At 46.4% G+C, this 22,076-nt stretch overlaps 1 protein-coding gene across 2 annotated transcripts in view; it reads right to left on the bottom strand.

Annotated features, from left to right (window-relative positions):
- Window positions 1-562: 562 nt before the first annotated feature.
- The window catches only part of cnot4b (CCR4-NOT transcription complex, subunit 4b), a 44,581-nt gene continuing 23,067 nt past the window's right edge, over window positions 563-22,076 (bottom strand). The window contains exons 13-14 of one of the 2 annotated variants that reach the window (XM_034297025.1): window positions 6,985-7,281; window positions 563-3,688 (exon numbers count right to left, since the gene is read on the bottom strand). In XM_034297025.1, the coding sequence (XP_034152916.1) occupies window positions 3,330-3,688; window positions 6,985-7,281 (656 nt within the window). In that variant the 3' untranslated portion in view covers window positions 563-3,329. The remainder of the gene's footprint in view (window positions 3,689-6,984; window positions 7,282-22,076) is intronic. The other variant, XM_034297026.1, reaches the window with a different exon arrangement.

The raw sequence follows: 22,076 nt of genomic DNA, 5'->3' as shown, positions 1-22,076 counted from the left end.
AACCAAGTTCTCCGCAGGTGTGGACCAGGACCCAAGTTAAAGGCAATGCTACCAAATGCAGATTTATTGTATGTAAACTTCTGACCCACAGGGAATGTGATAAAAGAAATAAAAGCTCAAATAAAACATCCTCTCTACAATCACTCAGACATACCACATTTAAAAAAAAAAAAAAAAGTGGCGATCCTAACTTACATAAGACAGGGAATTTTTACTAGGATTAAATTATCCGGAATTGTGAACAATGGATTTTAAATGTATATAGATATGATTAGATAAATAGATAAGTGCAGTAAAGTAAAGTTGGACACCTTTCAAGACCCTAGCTGACTACTTCCTCCACAGGCACATGTTGGAAACTCACAAAAACTGACATGCCTGACAGAGCAGAAGAATGACGCATGAAGCTCACAGCATGTCTCCCTGCCAAATGACACCCCACACCCATAGCTCACTAACTTCTACCATGACCCACTTGGCTTTGGTCAAGAAGTGCACTTGAAATGGAGGGAATAGGGTGACATTAGGGACACAGACATCAAGACAACAGAAAAATACAAACTCAGGTTTAATATTTTTTTTATTTAATTTTTTTCTTCCAGACCTGTAGAGGTACAATTTCACTCAGCTCTTCAGTTTTTGACGTTCATTTATTTTGTAGTTTAGCTTTGTGTAAAACCCATGGTTAGAATGAAGACCGCACTGGCTGTTTACGGAGTTTTAGACCCCTAATCCTAATACATACTCATTCCATACTGAAAGGTCAAAGGTTGTAGGTCGGCCAGAATGGCCTAAGCAGTGAATACAAATAAGACCATTAAATTAAAAACTGGGCATTGATTTTGATGTTATGGGTACATATGGTTGGTAACCCATTTTGTTGCTGGTGGCTTGAGATGCCTTTGGACACCACTATCCCAACACAGTAGCCAGGTCAAACATCCACGGCTGTGAAAACCAATGGAATGACAAGGGGTGGACATGTCAGCACAAACAGACTGGAGTGCAGGGCTGACAGCACAGTTTGAAGCCGGTTGAGACCACAAGGCGGTGAAACGCCACCACTCCCCATATCACACGCGGCACTGTCAACACAGTGAAAACACAAGATGATCTGGTGTGGGTCTCTTAACCAGCTGGTCAAAATCCATCCAGGAACAAACATGGCCACCCTTCTCCTCTGGATTTCAGTTCTAAATTATAAATATGAATCAACTCCCAGAGCGCTCCCTCCGGTTCCAAAATCCGTCACACAGCTTGAGGGTTACTACACTACATAACTTTCCCAAACATCCAATGTTTTCCAGAAATCCCAGTTGGAGGAATCCCGGATTTATGTGATTGTGTGTATTTTTCCAAACCGGGAATTCTGAAGGACATGGAAATACTGAAAAAGATTGTGGAGTGCACCACTGTCTGAAAAATCACTGGGAGTCCTCGACTGCCATTCGCCCTGCTGCTTCCTCAATCTGCCAGACTTCTGGAGCTCCACTTCTCCCTCAGTGGACTCAAGCAGAGTGAGACTCTGATGATGAGTAAACTGTCACCAGGCGCCACGTGACAGCTCACGACAGGGGGCCCTCAGCCTGTGTATTGTTGCCCCACCCCTAAAAAAGCAGCTAGATCTAATCCCATCCAACAGATCAAAGCCACATAGGTAGCTTTTGGAAGAATGCCTCTTGTAGTCGTGCATACGTAGCAACGATGTTGGAAAATGACAGTACAAACAGCGTGTCCTTCCTGCCCCAACCCCAGCCTGCACTGCTCTGAGAGGTCATATGTCCTCCATGAGGACCCCTGTGGTCTGGCATGGAGACTGGTTCAGCCAGCTTCCTCAAAAGGGCATAACCCTAGCTAATACACAACTTCTGACCAATACGCCCCACGGAATAATACACTATGTAGGGAATAGTGCTGTAATCGGGACATCCGCCAGCCCAGGGGCCTTTATAGAGGAGTGAGCCCAGGGGCCTTTATAGAGGAGTGAGCCCAGGGGCCTTTATAGAGGAGTGAGCCCAGGGGCCTTTATAGAGGAGTGAGCCCAGGGGCCTTTATAGAGGAGTGAGCCCAGGGGCCTTTATAGAGGAGTGAGCCCAGGGGCCTTTACAGAGGAGTGAGCCCAGGGGCCTTTATAGAGGAGTGAGCCCAGGGGCCTTTACAGACACGAGACAGTGAAATAGACAAATAGATCAAATGTACCGGGTAAGACTCCTCATTTTATCGGAGAGACCATGCTCTGTTCAATACTCAAAATGTCCTCCTGAACAGACAAGAGGGCCCTCTGTCCTCTAACAAGGACACAGACAGCGAGATGGAGAGAACCACAAAAGGGCTAGGGGCAACTCCATTTTAATTCCAGTTCAAATTTAAATTTGTGACCAATTTAAAAAGCTGAAGAGGATTGGAATTTCAGGGAGCTCTGTGAACTGACCACAACCCCTGGATCCTAATTCTCACTTAGGTTGACATTGTCCCCGAGTCAGCCACGGAGGACAATGAGTCCGGGACTATTAGACTGGCAGAAAGAGCAAAGAGGATTTGTCTCCTTAAGCTACAGTTCTGTATTACCATAGCAACCGCCCAACGAGGAGGGTGGCATAAGGCTCTCCTGCCACTGCCTGCTTGTTTCAAACCGTGACAGACGGGCAGCTCTTGCTTCTACCCATATACCTTCCCACTACAATCGTGAAAAAATATAAAAATACTGCAAAAGCACCTAGACGACGATCAAAGTAATCGAGGCCACCTGTTACCCAATCCCCCAGGGGTTAAGGGTTAAAGGTGAATGTGTTCTGTTATAGGCCCCCTAACACTCCACCGGTCAGCTACCTTCAGTTATGTCAAACCCAGAACCTTTGAATATGACTGGATCATTCACTAATCACCCCATCTTGTTTTGAGGTAGGGAAAAAAAATCCCTAAAAGAGCTGACCCTAATACTGACAGAGAAATGAGACCATCACTCAACATAAGGGGCTCAGTTCAGAGACCCTCCTAATCCCAGAGCATGCTGATAACGGCAGCCATTTTGATAAAACACCAAAACCCAGTGCTCTTGTGGTCACGATGGGGAACGACTGACAGTGTCAGGTAGAGGGAATGGTTGGGAAAGCAATGTGCTTCTCAGGCCAACAGCAAACACCAAGACAGATAAAACACTAGAACTCAGATCTGGTCACAAGGAGCAGGAAGAAAACAAACGATATATCATCTGGTTACAACTTTTTTTGTTAATAGCTTGTCTCAGTATGCTGATTTCTTTTTTTCTTTCCGTGGGTTTCTGTGGGCGAGGTCATAACTGGGGAGAGTCCACTTCGCAGCATCAGTCCTTAGTGACGGTCCAGGCCGGCACTCTGTAGCAGCTCTTGGGCTGTCTGGCCCGGCGCTCTGAGGGCAGTCTGGAAACCTGGAGGAGGGGAATGGAACTGCCCGGCAGGGTGGGGACTGTGGGGGACTGTGGGGGGTGGTAGATAAGGGGCCCAGCTGGGTCTGTGCTGAAGGGGAAACTGGCTACCTCCAAAGGGGCCGTCGCCATGACTACCGTGAGGGTTGGTCTGCTGTGGGCTGGAGGCGGAGGAGGGGAGGGGCGCAGCGTCCATCTCTGTCAGGGCCTGGAGAGACTTGAGCCAATGGGGAGGGTTGTCATCCTGGAGGGAGTCCATGCTGTTACTGGCTGCCGATGGAATACCTGGCAAGGGGGGGGAGACAGAAGGGAGGACAAGGAGATGACAGGGGGAGAGGGAGGGAGGCGGGGGAGAGGGAGGGAGGCCGTGGAGAGGGAGTGAAGAGGAGGGAAGAGAGAAGAGTTATTTAGAATCACCGGACAATACAAAGCCTCAGAACGGGACTGATTACTGACAACCACAAACAGCCGTCCTTCCAGAAATCAGTCTGACCGGGGAAATGGCGCTTAATGTCCAACGTCCACAGTCAAGCCCACACAATCTTACTCTTCGGAGGGCTGTGCCAATCCCAGAGTGGCAGAAGGATCCCTGGATAAAATGGACTGATTGGATGGGATCCAAGATGGAGTGCATTGATTGGTCCATGTCCAATAGGCAATCACCGTGTTTAATTGCTATTGGTTAACTAACATTTCAGAGCCACAACAGACCATAGATGAGTGGCTTTTCAAACCGGACCAAGCATGTTTATTATTAGAGAGTAACGCCCTGAGAGTTGGTTGGAACCACTGAAATCACAGAAACACAGCTGTGGTAACAATGAGGAGAGCTTGTTTTGTTCACATGCACCCCCACTGTACAGCTTTTGGAGACAGAGGAAAACAATGAACCAATGTCCACCAAACACAGAACATTGTTTGGGTCAGGACTGTAAAATGATAACACAACGCTGCGTAATCTGACTGTACAAAGATGATACGGATGTAACAACTCTTGTGGAACGCTTATCACATTTATACACTAAAGGGTTCCACAGATTAAGGTCTGTCTCGCACACCTCTATAGAAGACATCGCATCGTACCAGAGCATTTTTCTGAAAAGTAGATCATCTGCTCCAGTAGCTTCTGCTTTGGGCAACAGGGCTGGATAGTTGGCTTAGTTTCATAGGCTATCAAGGTATGTTCACAAATTGATGTCTGAAAAAAGAGTGACCACTAACCTACATTACTAAAACAGCGCGTAGAACATTGAAAATGACAGCAGTTCGTGGTCACTGTTTTCAACCTGGTTCTAGAATCACGTGTCTACTCGTTTTATTAAAACACTAATTTGCATGTTCACTTTGACCCAAACAGAACTGTTCCATAACTCTGTGGAGCTGTTACTTATGAGAATGCGTCAAAGATTTATAGAGAAATAAACAAATGCAATAAAAAGTGGTTCCCCTACGGTTGCTGGATACCCGCCAAAGTGGCTGTTGATGCTGACAGATTTACCCACCAGTAGCGAAATGTACCTGCATTTGGCCGGTGGCAGGTTTTAATTCCATTCCCTGCTTAGGGTCAGGTATTGAAATGCAGGGCAGGCTGAGTAGCCCACTAGTCTGACAACCATGGTGAAGAAGAGTAGTGACTTTGATGGGGAATGTTTGACAGGACGAAGACTGTTGAACTCGCCAATGTTTTTTTACGATACGCCGTGATTGCCTCTTTCACCAGAGTCCAAAGCAGCGCTTGACAGTGTGGTCCGCGGACGAATCACAGAATGATGGAATTTCTCCCATTAGAATGATGCCACATCCCTCCAGCAAAGTTCCAGACATGTAAAACCGAGGCCCAAGCTAACAACCTGATCCGGTACTTGCAGATGCCGAGCCCCCATTAGAACACTTCATCCTGACGTTTGCCTTATTTTGGCATAACCTCTCGTACGGACTGGTATCTATCTGACAGGCTGGCAGGAAAATACCAACGCTAGTCACTTGGCAGATCCACCCGTTTAAATTAGAAAACGCAGCAATCATCAAAAGACTGAGGCAGACAGAGAGACGAGGGGAACACGGAGTGTTAATATTAGACATTTATCGTTCTGGTCCCAATTACCATGGAGCAGTATAACAAGCCAGCATGTTTCGCCTTGGGGATGAGCACAGCTCCAGACCCCCCATCCCACCGTCACGGCTGGATTACTGCCTACACTCAGGAGAGCCGGCAGCCCCACAGGACCGAGCGAGTCCACCCCATTGGGAAAGGGTCCAAAGCAGGTTGCCACATGGGCAATAGGGGGCCACTAGGCCCTGGTCTAAAAATGCTACACTTCCAGAATATCCTTTTCTATAGGTCAGAGGTTCCCAAACTAGGGGTCACGACCCCATGTGGGTTCACCTGATATGAAAATTGGGTTGGGGGAGAATGTTTTAAAATGCACTCTCATAGCCTCAATAAAAATATTATTACATTTTTCTTCACATGGCTGGGGTCACAATAATCTGCTATAGGCTATTGTTAATAATGGCAATGGACATCAATTATCAGTAGGCCTGGCAGGCACCAACATTACAACATAACCAGGTAGAATACTCTCAATCCCAGATTCCAGAAAGCCTAATGGTTGCTTCTGCCAAACGCCAACAACCTAGAAACACTAAAAAAACCTACATGAACACACAAAAAAAAAAAAAAACGGTCAGAAACAAGGCCAAAAACCCTATACAAACAATAAATAACATACTATAACAAAACTATGCCAAAACAACTCAAACATACTAGAGCATGTCCCCCACCATGTTCCCCCCCCCCCACGTTCACCCCCCATACATTCTCTCTCACCCCACACACATTCTCCCTCCCACATGTTCACTCCCCCCCACATGTTTTCCGCCACACACGTTTCTCTCCCCCATGTTCCCACTCCATGTCCTCTCTCTCATGTACCCCCTTTCTCCCCATGTTTCCTCTCCCCCCATTTTCGCGCTCTCCCGTATGCCCCCCCCATGTTCTCCCTCTCATTCCACCCATGTTGTCTTTCCAAATTCTCCCATCACTCCAGATGTTCTCAACGTCCAAAGTCCCAGAAGGCCTTGGGGCATTCTCCTCCTCCCACTGTGATAAACTGACTCAAACATATGAACGAACACACACACACACACACACACAGAGAGAGAGAGAAACACTCCTTGACCATGGCAGAGGCACCAATAGAGACGTGTCCAGCACCACTGACACACACAGCAGGCCAAGTCAAAGCAAACCAGATGAGGCCTCTGGGACACGGCACCAGGGTGCCCTGTCATCCACGTAGGCCAATGAGCAGCTCACGACAGAAACCAGCGGGGAAACGGTTAGTAGCGACCACAGGCACGGTTAGATAAGAAACGCGCCCAACGCCTGACGACGGCGAGTAAACCAGGGAGACATGCAGCAACACCACACGGCACCAGCGGGCCGGGTCGCACACCGGGCCAGACACCTAGCCAGGTCCCGTGTTAACTAGGGGGATGTTAGTGGTTAGGCTCCAGCCACCGGACCGGGTCATTTGCAGGTCTACAGATTTCTATGGGAGGTTCGGGTCTCCAGTTACCTGTGATGATGGCCGGGTCCATCCAGCTCGCCGTTCCAAAGCTCCCGTCCCAGCTAAGGCTATGCGACACACCCCCCGGGCCACCAGAACCCGGTCCAGACCCGGAGGAGCCCAGCGGCACCCCTGGGTGGTGAATGCCGGACGAGGAGGACGAGGAGCAGGAGGAAGACGAGGAGTTGGGCGGCATCCCGCCAAAGTTGATGTTGATGTTTGGCAGAAGGGCTCTTAGGCCGTCCTGCCACTCCTTAATATGTATGTGCTGCTCAGTGGCACCAACGTCACCAGGACTGCAGTCCGCTGCACAAAACACACAGTGGAGATACAGTCTCTTAGACAACAGCCAAAGACGCCGCGCTCAGAACCACATTCTAGTCAGTTTCATTCAACAAAGTCAGTGTGTGTGTGCGCGCGTGTGTGTATATATTTATATGGGTTTCGACCTCACTTTAATCAGGACAATTTGTTGCAGATTCAAGCATTTTTCTGAAGCCCATTAAACGGCATCATGCCAAACTGTACATCACACGTCCTGGTAAAAAGAATAAAACTTGCTAATAGAAATTAAGCGATTAAGAGTAAATGTAACTTCTCTCCACTTGTTAACCACAAACACAACGAAACCACTCTGACGTCTACTGCGCAAGGCCATTTAACTGATGTCAATACAAACAGAGGTCCACGGAAAACCTACAATGATGAACACCATGATGTAATACTTTCCACTTTCATAAGACGCTACATAGTGAAAGGGAGAAAACAGCCATGAGAGAGAGAATGAATCAAGACCAAGAGAAAATGTACTTACAGCAGCAAGCATATATACATATTCTATCGGATCTGATCTTTCACTTCCCAAAAAACACAATTCACAAAACAATGAGAAGGTCCTCAAATGACAAGGCGGTCCACAGAGGAGTCCTCTTAACCAGCTGGTTCTGAGGCCCAATTTATTAAGCCAATACAAACCCAAAACACCAGGACAGCCAGCCCAACCAAATGCCCGCAAAGATAGAAGGAAAATCACCTCTTGAAAAGGCCCCACAGGAAGTCCAGGTGAACTTCCATGCTAACCTGACAGTACACAGTGAATAAACAGTCAGACCAAGGGAAACCACTGACTAGATCCATACAACCCACAAGGGAAACCACTGACTAGATCCATACAAGCCACTAGGGAAACCACTGACTAGATCCATACAAGCCACTAGGGAAACCACTGACTAGATCCATACAACCCACTAGGGAAACCACTGACTAGATCCATACAACCCACTAGGGAAACCACTGACTAGATCCATACAAGCCACTAGGGAAACCACTGACTAGATCCATACAACCCACTAGGGAAACCACTGACTAGATCCATACAACCCACTAGGGAAACCACTGACTAGATCCATACAACCCACTAGGGAAACCACTGACTAGATCCATACAACCCACTAGGGAAACCACTGACTAGATCCATACAAGCCACTAGGGAAACCACTGACTAGATCCATACAACCCACTAGGGAAACCACTGACTAGATCCATACAAGCCACTAGGGAAACCACTGACTAGATCCATACAAGCCACTAGGGAAACCACTGACTAGATCCATACAACCCACTAGGGAAACCACTGACTAGATCCATACAACCCACTAGGGAAACCACTGACTAGATCCATACAACCCACTAGGGAAACCACTGACTAGATCCATACAACCAACTAGGGAAACCACTGACTAGATCCATACAACCCACTAGGGAAACCACTGACTAGATCCATACAACCCACTAGGGAAACCACTGACTAGATCCATACAACCCACTAGGGAAACCACTGACTAGATCCATACAAGCCACTAGGGAAACCACTGACTAGATCCATACAACCCACTAGGGAAACCACTGACTAGATCCATACAACCCACTAGGGAAACCACTGACTAGATCCATACAACCCACTAGGGAAACCACTGACTAGATCCATACAGCCCACTAGGGAAACCACTGACTAGATCCATACAACCCACTAGGGAAACCACTGACTAGATCCATACAAGCCACTAGGGAAACCACTGACTAGATCCATACAAGCCACTAGGGAAACCACTGACTAGATCCATACAACCCACTAGGGAAACCACTGACTAGATCCATACAAGCCACTAGGGAAACCACTGACTAGATCCATACTCACTGAGCAGTCCGGTTAAAGACACCTGCCATCACAGTCAAACCTGGATATCCAGAAAAAGGCAACAGTCTCACGGCCCATTCCAAGGAAGCATGGGACATTCCAAGGAAGCATGGGACACTTTTTAGTCCGATACTCCCGACAGCTAGAGAGGTCTAAGGATGTCTCGCTTAATGTTTATTGCAGGGACAGGGGAAGGAGCAGGGACAGGGGAAGGAGCAGGGACAGGGGAAGGAGCAGGGACAGGGGAAGTCTGGTTCTGCGAGACCTTCCAGCTTCATAAAGAGAATCAGAGAAAACAGCACTTGTTGGACAACGAGCACAGTTAGCTTCCAGGTAAATGAACATCTTCAATGCGTTAAAACGCATTCCAAGTCAGTGATACAGACAAAATAAATGTTGCCTTAAGGCGCAGAGGGATTCAATCGCTGCTAGTAGAAATACAAAATAGTGCCTACATTTAACGTCATTGTTTTTTATGTGGAAATTGTGTTCAAAAATATTGACAGCCTAAATAGGTTCAGACAGGGGGAGGGGGCAGAGAAAGAAAGGAGGGGGAGGGAGTTGGTAACAGATGGGGGGGGGGGGCAGAGAGTTGGAGTAGAGAAGGTAGTGCAGGTTTGGTCCTAAATAATGAATCAGTTCAGTTGTGGATAGGAGCCAAAGCAAATGTGAGAGACTTCCAGAGTATGTTAGCTCCTCTTGGGTCCTCCTGAGGGGCGGCGTAATGGAGGAGGGACGAAGGCGAAGCTCTCCTCCACAGTGATGTAACCCCCCCCAACCACTCCCACAGGACAGACTAGCTGCCTCCATTGCCCTGCCTCCTCACACCTCCTCCAGAAAAGTACACAAGTACACGAGAGGGCCATCGTTAGCCAGACAGCCCCTCTCAGGGGGCACCTTAGTGGAGAGGAAGACCACATCCCGAAGAAGGGCAATACAAAGATGTTACTAAACTGTCTGCAGCAAAACACTGAGTAGAGCACAGAACAGCCCGTGAAAAACATAGACTGAATTAGGGCTGCAACTACTAACGGATAAAAATCTATAACGTCAATAATCAAAATTGTTGGCAAAAAAATACATTTTTAAATATATCGGAAGCTGAGATGGCACAGGTTACATCGAAGGGATGTAATGTAATTACGACCAAAAACCAGTGTTGCCAGATACCATTTGTGTATAGTTATAGTTTTTGTATAGTTATAGTTTGTGTATAGTTAGGCATCTCCAGCTAGCTAAGCATTCATGCTGTTACTGATTAATTAACCCATTAGTCTTAAATTTGGTGAGTTTCATATTCCTCCACAATAGAAACACTAAGGTATTTAAATGCATTACAATTTGCATTAACATTTACAATCTCAGTCACATGTGAGGTAGTACCCTGGAACGCTTTTCCCACAGTCTAGAAAATTATATGATAACATTTTAGTTTTTTCACTTTTTTATATTTGTTCTATTACCCCATCCTACAGGTTTTTTATTGTATAAGGATAAGAAAAACACAGAAAACCTTTGAATAAAACACTTAATTCCAGAATATATGTATTTTATCTATCCGATGAATCGAAGTAGTAGTCAACAGATTCATTGATAATCAAAACAGTTGTTAGTTAGTAGCAGCCCTAGACCAAACTATAAGCTCATCCACAAAACAGACTGGAATTATACTGTCATTCCCAAAACAAAGACTCAATTATACTGTCATTCCCAAAACAAACTGAATTGTACTGTCAGCCTTTCAGAGATTGAATTACACGGTCATCCATATAATCATACAGACTGAATTAATGAATTATACTGTCATCCATATAATCCTACAGACTTGATTTATACTGTCATCCTTTTAGAGATTCAATTATACTGTCATCCTTAAAATCATACAAACTGAAATATGCTGTCATCCGAATAATTATAGATTGATTAATAATGTCATCTTCATAAACATATAGGCCCAGGTTCACACAGATTAAGCCTAGTCTGCGAATAGAGTATCAAGCCCAGTGGATGCTTCCATTGAGCTGGATTTTATTAGTCTAGGAATGAGTGAATGACATTCCCATAGACTGTTAATGTATTTCCAAAGACTGAATTATATTTGACGGAAATATAATTCAAACACTAAATTATATATACACATTTTGAATAATATATACACAGATCAGCCATAACATTATGACCACTGACAGGTGAAGTTAATAACACTGATAATCTTGTTATCATGGCACCTGTCAGTGGGTGAGATATATTAGGCAGCAAGTGAACATTCTGTCCGCAAAGTTGATGTGTTAGAAGCAGGAAAAGTGGGCAAGCGTAAGGATCTGAGCGACTTTGACAAGGGCCAAATTGTGATGGGTAGACGACTGGGTCAGAGCATCCCCAAAACTGCAGCCCTTGTGGGGTGTTCCCGGTCTGCAGGGGTCAGTCCCTATCAAACGTGGTCCAAGGAAGGAAAAGCAGTGAACCAGCGACAGGGTCATGGGAGGCCAAGGCTCATTGATGCACGTGGGGAGCGAAGGCTGGTCCATGTGGTCCGATCCAACAGATAAGCTACTGTAGCTCAAACTGCAGAAAAGGTTAACGCTGGTACTGATAGAAAGGTGTCAGAACACACAGGGCATCACAGTTTGTTGTGTATGGGGCTGCGTAGCCACAGACCAGTCAGGGTGCCCATGCTGACCCGTCCACTGCCTACAATAGGTACATGAGTATCAGAACTGGACCATGGAGCAATGGAAGAGGGTGACCTGGTCTGATGAATCACGTTTTCTTTTACATCACGTGGAAGGCCGGGTGCGTGTGTCACTTACCTGGAGAACACACGGCACCAAGATGCACTATGGGAAGGATGCGATCCGGCAGAGGCAGTGTGATGCTTTGGGCAATGTTCTGCTAGGAAACCTTGTGTCCTGCCATTCATGTGGATGTTACTTTGACACCTCCTACCTAAACATTGTTGCAGACCATGTGCACCCTTTCATGGCAACAGTATTCCCTGATGGCATTGGCCTCTTTCAGCAGGATAATGCGCTCCGCCACAAAGTAAGAATGGTTCAGGAATGGTTTGAGGAATACAATGAGTTCAAGGTGTTGACTTCCTCCAAATTCCCCAGATCTCAATCCAATCAAGCATCTGTGGGATGTGCTGGACAAACAGGTCTGATCCATGGAGCCCCCACCTCGCAACTTACAGGACTTACTGATTCTGCTGCTAACGTCTTGGTGCCAGATACCAAAGCACACCTTCAGAGGTCTAGTAGAGTCCATACCTTAATGGGTCAGGGCTGTTTTGGCAGCAATAGGGGGACCTACACAATTAGGCAGGCGGTCATAATGTAATGGCGGATCAGTGTGAATATTAGGCAGGCGGTCATAATGTAATGGCGGATCGGTGTGAATATTAGGCAGGCGGTCATAATGTAATGGCGGATCGGTGTGAATATTAGGCAGGCGGTCATAATGTAATGGCGGATCGGTGTGAATATTAGGCAGGCGGTCATAATGTAATGGCGGATCGGTGTGAATATTAGGCAGGCGGTCATAATGTAATGGCGGATCGGTGTGAATATTAGGCCGGCGGTCATAATGTAATGGCGGATCGGTGTGAATATTAGGCCGGCGGTCATAATGTAATGGCGGATCGGTGTGAATATTAGGCCGGCGGTCATAATGTAATGGCGGATCGGTGTGAATGTTAGGCCGGCGGTCATAATGTAATGGCGGATCGGTGTGAATATTAGGCAGGCAGTCATAATGTAATGGCGGATCAGTGTGAATGTACACTGAATTATATTACCAAATACGCACCAGACTGGCTCCCGCTGTGTCCACATTTTATGATTCACATTCGTATGCACCCAAACAAATTTCTGGGACTAATAATGTGAAACAATTATTCCACTACTATAAAAGGTATATGATGGAGATATGCTGATATTATAACTCAAACATTAAACCCATCCTTGTCACTGAGCATGGCGATAAAATACACGTGTCCTCTTCCAGACAGGTTCTTCACCGTTCCAGTTGTTACATTTCTTAATTATTGGCCTAACTGTGAAAACAGGTCATTTCAAGTGTGTTGCTATCTTTCAGTAGACATTGCCTGATCTGAGAAGGTCAACGACCTTTGGTCTCATTTCATTTGTGTATTCGGGCCATGGCGATGTTGATGTATGACAAAAGGAGTTTAGGCTATGTGTCACCACATATTTATACCCCAATTAAACAAATGTCATGTATGACCACTTAAGAGTACCCAAAGATTCAGATGAGAGCAAATTCATAAATCAGTTGTACTTCAGATTTTCCAGGGCTACAAAAAAAGTGACAGGCATGATTTTGAATAATTAAGACTAGATGACAGTTCCCACTCAATTAAAATGTTAGACTCGTGACTTAGAGCGTAACATCAAGAAGACAAACAACAAATGACAGACTTTTGAGTCTTTTCTGTACATATTTACCTAGGGTGCCAATAAATCTGGAGGGAATTGTATACACGTAGATCAGTAAAGTCCGGCTCCAACTCTCTGACACCGGCTTACGTAAATCTTACCACCAAGAATGAATGAATGTGTTATATAAGCTACATCCCGTTGTCAGGATGTTATAGATGTGGTCTCATTAGTAGTGCGACTGAATTAGACAGAGGCCCAACAACGGCGCTGGCTGCAGAGGCACTTCCTCCATAATGAACACACTTCCTCCCAGCCATGATTCTATGAATAATATATGTTAATTGACAGGGTGAGTGTTGCCTTCTATTAGGTCCCCCTGCTACCCTGGGTAGGTGGCTAATTCATCAGGCCAATAGACAGCTTGTGTAGCCAAAAGCAAATTGGGCTTGACAGGCATTCCTGGTTGGTCAGTGTGTTCCATCACATGCACGCAGTAATACGGGGTGCTGTCAATGTCTAGTCTTGATTCTAGGCTTTGCAGTTGCCTTTGGAGTCTGTCATGGTCATTATTATATTACAAGTTATTATGTGTTACTAAAGCAGCCATATGGCTAAAGTAAAAGAACGAATCAAACTGACATTTTGTCCCCAAGTCAGTTAAATACTCATTTTGATGTGAAATAGAAAAACGCAATTCGAATTGAATGTATATAACAATCAATAGAGCAGCAGATTTTTTTTTAGGGCAAGCAGACATGAAAAGAAAACATCACAGGGTCTGAAAAAAATCTGATCAACAGTCAAGCTCCTCTCAGAACTATAACAGCAACCCTGTGGATAAGTACAGTAGTCCTCTGGGATATCTATTCAACCCTGGCCAACCCCCTTCCTTTCATTCTGGCGCTAGTCAAGTAAGGCGACACAAAAGGACAGAGAGAGAGAGGGACAGAGAGAGAGAGAGGGACAGAGAGAGAGAGAGGGACAGAGAGAGAGAGAGGGACAGAGAGAGAGAGAGGGACAGAGAGAGAGAGGGACAGAGACAGAGAGGGACAGAGACAGAGAGGGACAGAGACAGAGAGGGACAGAGACAGAGAGGGACAGAGACAGAGAGAGAGGGACAGAGACAGAGAGAGAGGGACAGAGAGAGACAGAGAGACAGAGAGGGACAGAGACAGAGAGGGACAGAGACAGAGAGGGACAGAGACAGAGACAGACAGAGAGACAGAGAGAGAGGGACAGAGAGAGAGAGAGACAGAGAGAGAGAGAGAGAGAGAGAAGAGCCCAGCTAACATTTACAGCATCACCTACAATGTTTCATTTGCATCTCGAGATAAACAAGCTACATCATGTTTTATTCATCTGATGAGGAACAGAGCTGGCATCCATATTAAATCAATGTTAACAAACACTTTCTGAATGCATCTGAGATGGTTTCCCTATTCCCTCCACAATGGAACCTGGAACCTTATTCCTTAAAGGCTGTTTGTCATGTCAAACATCACGTTCCTGTTTATTTGTCTAAGCGCCCCCTAGTGGAGAATTTAGATCACTGCTCTACAATTCCTTTAGTTTTCTCAGGAAGTGAACAGTGAGTGGTCTCTGTCAAGGGTGCCAGAGGTCATACTTGAACATGATTTTCAATCCCTGAGACACATTGACTTCAGGGAAAAACCAAAGCACACTTCACAAGTCAGTAGGATAGGTGAAAACAAAGTGTCCTTACTTTTAGAACTTTCTGAAAATCTAAATAAAAACCGATTGACAAAAGATTCAAGCCAACATCTTCAGTAGCTGAACCTGTTATTACTATAAACACGTGAAAAAGTGACCAACTGAAACGTTTTTGTTAGCTTTGGGCGTTGGATTTTCATAGGCTCGTGCAGTTTGCCGCAAAAAGACGAGACCCAATGACGTGCCTGAAGGGTGCTAGCCAACGTCGCTATGACATCACCGACAACGGTGAAACGGGATGCATCCTGGAGATTCTACAAATCTTCACGCAAATCTTTTTTTGTTGAACTGAATAAATTCATACTGAAAACACAAGGTCAAGTCAGCTTCTCTCCTCCAGTTTCTAGTTTTTTATATTTATTACTAACTGCATGCATGTGTATTTTAATTACATTTGTTATGAAGACTAATATTAATAATGTCATGTGCAAATGTTATTATTTATTCCTGAATGTATCACTGCAATTGGCAATGACAAGATTTTCTCTAACTGGTGGGTCAAGGAAAGTATTGCAATTGGGTCGAGAATCAATCTAAGCAATGTTAAAAAAATCTAACTACAAAAACAGCAGGAGATTACAACAAGTGTAACCTATTAATTGTATCAGCTTGCTGTTTCTTCAAGCCGGAATGTGCTGAAAGCTACTTCACTAAGTAACGTTGACTTAAAGTATTGTGTTGTGATGCCGTTTCACAAAGCTAGGTTAAGATGAAGCTCTTTGTGAGAAGACAAAAAAAATAATAACTTGGCATGTCTGCAAAAATGCATTACTGCCTGGTACGGTAGCTGCTCCGCAGCAGATCGCATGTCCCTCCAGAGGGTGGTAAAGTCTGCGGAGCCAATCATTGGCTGTCATCGCCACTCCATGCAAGGCATCTACCATACATGATGCCGGAGGAAAGCGCGGAACATCAAAGATTACATCCACCCAGGCTATGGTCTGTTCACACTGCTGCCATCTGGTAGACGCTACTGGAGCATGGTAACACACACTTCCAGTTGCAAAAACATTCCTCAACCAGCAAGACTGATCCATGATCATACTGATCAGACAAACAATGCAGATGTTCTGAAGTGCTTACAGGTACTTTTATGGGAATTAGAATATTCCTTCGCATATACCATTCATAAGCATATTACACTCATATGCATCTTAATACTCAATGCTTCTACCATACCATACCATCCATCCTCCCCTCAATACGGTGCAGTTGTCCTGTCCCGTTTGCAGAAAAGCAGCCCCAAAGAATGATGTTTCCACCTCCATGCTTCACGGTTGGCATGGTGTTCTTGTGGTTGTACTCATCCTTCTTCTTCTTCCAAACACGACGAGTGGAGTTTAGACCAAAAAGCTCTATTTTTGTCTCATCAGACCACATGATCTTCTCCCATTCCTCCTCTGGATCATCCCGATGGTCATTGGCAAACTTCAGACGGGCCTGGACATGCGCTGGCTTGCGAAGGGGGACCTTGCGTGCGCTGCAGGATTTTAATCCATGACGGCGTAGTGTGTTAATAATGGTTTTCTTTGAGACTGTGGTCCCAGCTCTCTTCAGGTCATTGACCAGGTCCTGCCATGTAGTTCTGGGCTGATCCCTCACCTTCCTCATGATCATTGATGCCCCACAAGGTGAGATCTTGCATGGAGACCCAGACAGAAGGAAATTGACTGTTATCTTGAACTTCTTCCATTTTCTAATAATTGTGCCAACAGTTGTTGGCTTCTCACCAAGCTGCTTACCTATTGTCCTGTAGCCAATCCCAGCCTTGTGCAGGTCTACAATTTTATCCCTGATGTCCTTACACAGCTCTCTGGTCTTGGCCATTGTGGAGAGGTTGGAGTCTGTTTGATTGAGTGTGTGGACAGGTGTCTTTTATACTGGTAACAAGTTCTAACAGGTGCAGTTAATACAGGTAATGAGTGGAGAACAGGAGTGCTTCTTAAAGAAAAACTAACAGGTCTGTGAGAGCCGGAATTCTTACTGGTTGGTAGGTGATCAAATACTTAAGTCATGCAATAAAATGAAAATTAATCATTTAAAAATGATACAATGTGATTTTCAGATTTTTTTTGGATTCCGTCTCTCACAGTTGAAGTATAACTATGATAGACCTCTACATGATTTGTAAGTAGGAAAACCTGCAAAATTGTCAGTGTATCAAATACTTGTCCTCTCCACTGTATATTACTTCCATATCGACAATATTCAATACTACAACCAATATTGCTGCTACTTTACAGTATACTTTTTAAACCGCTGCTATGCAGTGTCATGTATATTATTGCTTTATCCTCTTTATTATTGCTATATTTTTTGCCCGGTGTAAAATGTGGTTTCTAATTCTCACCACGTAATTGTAGTGTGCTATGCCACCATTCATAAGCTTATTGCACTCAGACATATCTATAATATTCAATAACTACCAATTGCCGCTAGTTCACACTTATGTATATTACTGCCACACTTGAGTCTTTGCTTCCCTGTACCTTTGCTTGATTTCTTTATTTTCTATTTTAACAGGGATCTGTTTGTTAGATCGGAAGAAAACCTTTACGAGAAGATTGAGCAAACATCACTATTCGAATAGCACAACGTGCAGCGTTTTCACAGCACGTAACTTGTCAATCCGTAAACTCTGCCCTAAGTCCTAAACCCCGCCCTAAGTCCTAAAGACTGGGGCTTTAGGCTAAAACCCCAGTGTTTGGCATCAGTGGAAACAAGGTATACGAGTCTCCATTCAAAGACAAAACTGTGACGCACAAATAACCGAGGCACCGAGGCAGAGATACTGGCTAATATCTTAAATCCATTCAAACAAATCTGTGATCAAGTCCACTTTGCTCTTCACTTAATGTGCTTACACAGTCCCAAATGCCTCCCTATCCCCTACACAGCGCATTAATTTTTAGCAAAGCCCTATAGATGCCATTTGTGCTGAATACATTGGACATGGACTGTCTTATGTCAGGGCTAATACAGAGGAAAGGTCACTTGACTGCCAATAATGGCGATGTCTTCAATCTTTTTTTAAATTGGCTTGAATTAATAAGCGACGTCCGGTATTTGGATGCGTATACAATGCAGGCTGTACCAGTGCTAAATTGTTAATAACATCTTTGGTGGAAAAGGAATATTTACACAGGCATGCACCCATTTAGTTGTGTGCGGACACACACACACACACACACACACACACACACACACACACACACACACACACACACACACACACACACACACACACACACACACACACACACACACACACACACACACACACACACACACACACACACAATGATGATCTAAGACTTAGAAATGAGTGCACACGTCTTTCTCTTTTAGTCTCTCTCTCAGAACATCGTTCTCTCCCCACGTCTCTCCCCAGTGTTCTAGTCCACGGCTGATTGGTTCATCTAGGTTGTTGAATAATGCATCACTGCATACATAGGGAGCTAGCCTAGCCAACTAGAGCCTAGCCAACCAAAGCCAGCCACAGGGAGCTAATCTAGCCACCCAAAGCCAACCAGGCCAACCAGAGCCAGCCAAACCAACCAGAGCCAACCACAGGGAGTCAAACAAACCAACCAGAGGCAGCCACAGGGAGCCAACCAAACCAACCAGAGCCAACCACAGGGAGCCAAACAAACCAACCAGAGCCAACCACAGGGAGCCAAACAAACCAACCAGAGGCAGCCACAGGGAGCCAACCAAACCAACCAGAGCCAACCACAGGGAGCCAAACAAACCAACCAGAGGCAGCCACAGGGAGCCAACCAAACCAACCAGAGCCAACCACAGGGAGCCAAACAAACCAACCAGAGGCAGCCACAGGGAGCTAGCCTAGCCAGAATGTCCCTCTTATTTTAATAACTGCGGCACGCCACCACTTCTACACCATTGCGCAGACACAGAAACGTTTATTTTTTATTTTTATGAAATTTATTATTACCAAGCTGAGCACGGTTTACTATCGCAAGGGCATCTGAGCAGTGCAACAACGTCCTGCACCGGACGTTCTGAGTATCAAGCCTTGGGAGTGAGGTCAAAGAAACGTAACTGGCTGTCTGTGCACGGACACGTTTATGTTAAACCGTCACTAAGTGGCTGTCACATTGATATACTGTCAGTAAGTGGCTGTGGCAACGAACAGGAAGCCATTGGCTCGTTGGTTCGTTTCAGGATGGATTTTAAGATTTGAATGCTTGTCTGTGAGGTTTTAAATGGATTGGCCCCTTTATATCAGTCTCAACTTTTACATTGTCATTCTCCAGCCCGAACACTGAGGTCAGCAAATCAGTTACTTCTAGTTGTCCCAAAAGACAGGCTAAAAACTAGAGGGGATCGAGCTTTCTCGGTAGGTGGTCTCATCCTCTGGAATAGCCTACCACTGCATATTCGAAATGCCGAGACTATACACACTTTTAAGTCATTGCCAAATACACACTTTTAACTCTGGCTTTTAATATTAGCTGAGTTGGCATTAAATGTCTGGCCTGCTATTTTGTCTGTGTCTTATGTGTGTCAACATAATTTACCTGTACATTTCTTATACTTGTATATTTTGTCCTGTACAGCACTTTGGTCAACGACAGTTGTTTTAAATGTGCTTTATAAATAAAGTTGACATTGACATATAAAGAAGGTTGGGGGGGGGGGGAAACTAGGGGAAACACTGCTAGCCAACCAGATCCAGCCATAGGGGGCTCACCAAGCCAACCAGATCCAGCCATAGGGGGCTCACCAAGCCAACCACAGCCAGCCATAGGGGGCTCACCAAGCCAACCACAGCCAGCCATAGGGGGCTCACCAAGCCAACCACAGCCAGCCATAGGGGGCTCACCAAGCCTACCACAGCCAGCCATAGGGGGCTCACCAAGCCAACCAGATCCAGCCATAGGGGGCTCACCAAGCCAACCAGATCCAGCCATAGGGGGCTCACCAAGCCAACCACAGCCAGCCATAGGGGGCTCACCAAGCCAACCAGATCCAGCCATAGGGGGCTCACCAAGCCAACCAGATCCAGCCATAGGGGGCTCACCAAGCCAACCAGATCCAGCCATAGGGGGCTCACCAAGCCAACCAGATCCAGCCATAGGGGGCTCACCAAGCCAACCAGATCCAGCCATAGGGGGCTCACCAAGCCAACCAGATCCAGCCATAGGGGGCTCACCAAGCCAACCAGATCCAGCCATAGGGGGCTCACCAAGCCAACCAGATCCAGCCATAGGGGGCTCACCAAGCCAACCAGATCCAGCCATAGGGGGCTCACCAAGCCAACCAGATCCAGCCATAGGGGGCTCACCAAGCCAACCAGATCCAGCCATAGGGGGCTCACCAAGCCAACCAGATCCAGCCATAGGGGGCTCACCAAGCCAACCAGTTTCAGCCATAGGGGGCTCACCAAGCCAACCACAGCCAGCCATAGGGGGCTCACCAAGCCAACCACAGCCAGCCATAGGGAAGTACCAACCAGCCTTACCAACCAGAGCAAGCCAGTGAGTCACAGAGATAATACCAGAGATAATACCAGAGATAATACCAGAGATAATACCAGAGATAATACCAGAGATAATACCAGAGATAATACCATATGTCCTGGTCAAAGTAGTAAACGATTAGGGTTGGGAATCCATTTAAAATGTTGCAGAGTCACGGGTGTGTGTGTGTGTGTGTGTGTGTGTGTGTGTGTGTGTGTGTGTGTGCACGCGCATGCATGTCTGTGTGTGTGAAAGAGTATTGTATCTTGTCTGACAAAAATATAATTTTAGATATAGACCTCATCTATCTTGTCAGACCGAGAGAAAGAGAGGGTGGTGAGTTTGGCCTCAGACTCCCTTAAGAAAGTGTGTGTGTGTGTGTGTGTGTGTGTAGACTGTGGGTGTGTCTTTGCTGTGTGTTGAATGCTGATGTTGTCTAGGTTTCAGCTGTTGTGGCCAACGTGGCTGTTTAGAGGAAGAGGCAATGTCTGAGTGCACACGCACGCCTTAGACCGACACGCACGCCTTAGACCGACACGCACGCCTTAGACCGACACGCACGCCTTAGACCGACACGCACGCCTTAGACCGACACGCACGCCTTAGACCGACACGCACGCCTTAGACCGACACGCACGCCTTAGACCGACACGCACGCCTTAGACCGACACGCACGCCTTAGACCGACACGCACGGGTTAGACCGACACGCACGCCTTAGACCGACACGCACGCCTTAGACCGACACGCACGCCTTAGACCGACACGCACGCCTTAGACCGACACGCACGGGTTAGACCGACACGCACGGGTTAGACCGACACGCACGCCTTAGACCGACACGCACGCCTTAGACCGACACGCACGCCTTAGACCGACACGCACGCCTTAGACCGACACGCACGCCTTAGACCGACACGCACGCCTTAGACCGACACGCACGCCTTAGACCGACACGCACGCCTTAGACCGACACGCACGCCTTAGACCGACACGCACGGGTTAGACCGACACGCACGCCTTAGACCGACACGCACGGGTTAGACCGACACGCACGCCTTAGACCGACACGCACGGGTTAGACCGACACGCACGCCTTAGACCGACACGCACGGGTTAGACCGACACGCACGGGTTAGACCGACACGCACGGGTTAGACCGACACGCACGGGTTAGACCGACACGCACGGGTTAGACCGACACGCACGGGTTAGACCGACACGCACGCCTTAGACCGACACGCACGGGTTAGACCGACACGCACGGGTTAGACCGACACGCACGGGTTAG

Source organism: Esox lucius, chromosome 14, assembly GCF_011004845.1.
Source record: "Esox lucius isolate fEsoLuc1 chromosome 14, fEsoLuc1.pri, whole genome shotgun sequence".
Classification (NCBI taxonomy): domain Eukaryota; kingdom Metazoa; phylum Chordata; class Actinopteri; order Esociformes; family Esocidae; genus Esox; species Esox lucius.
The sequence above is the reverse complement of the archived record's forward strand: the minus strand, read 5'-3'. Positions and strand labels throughout refer to the sequence as shown.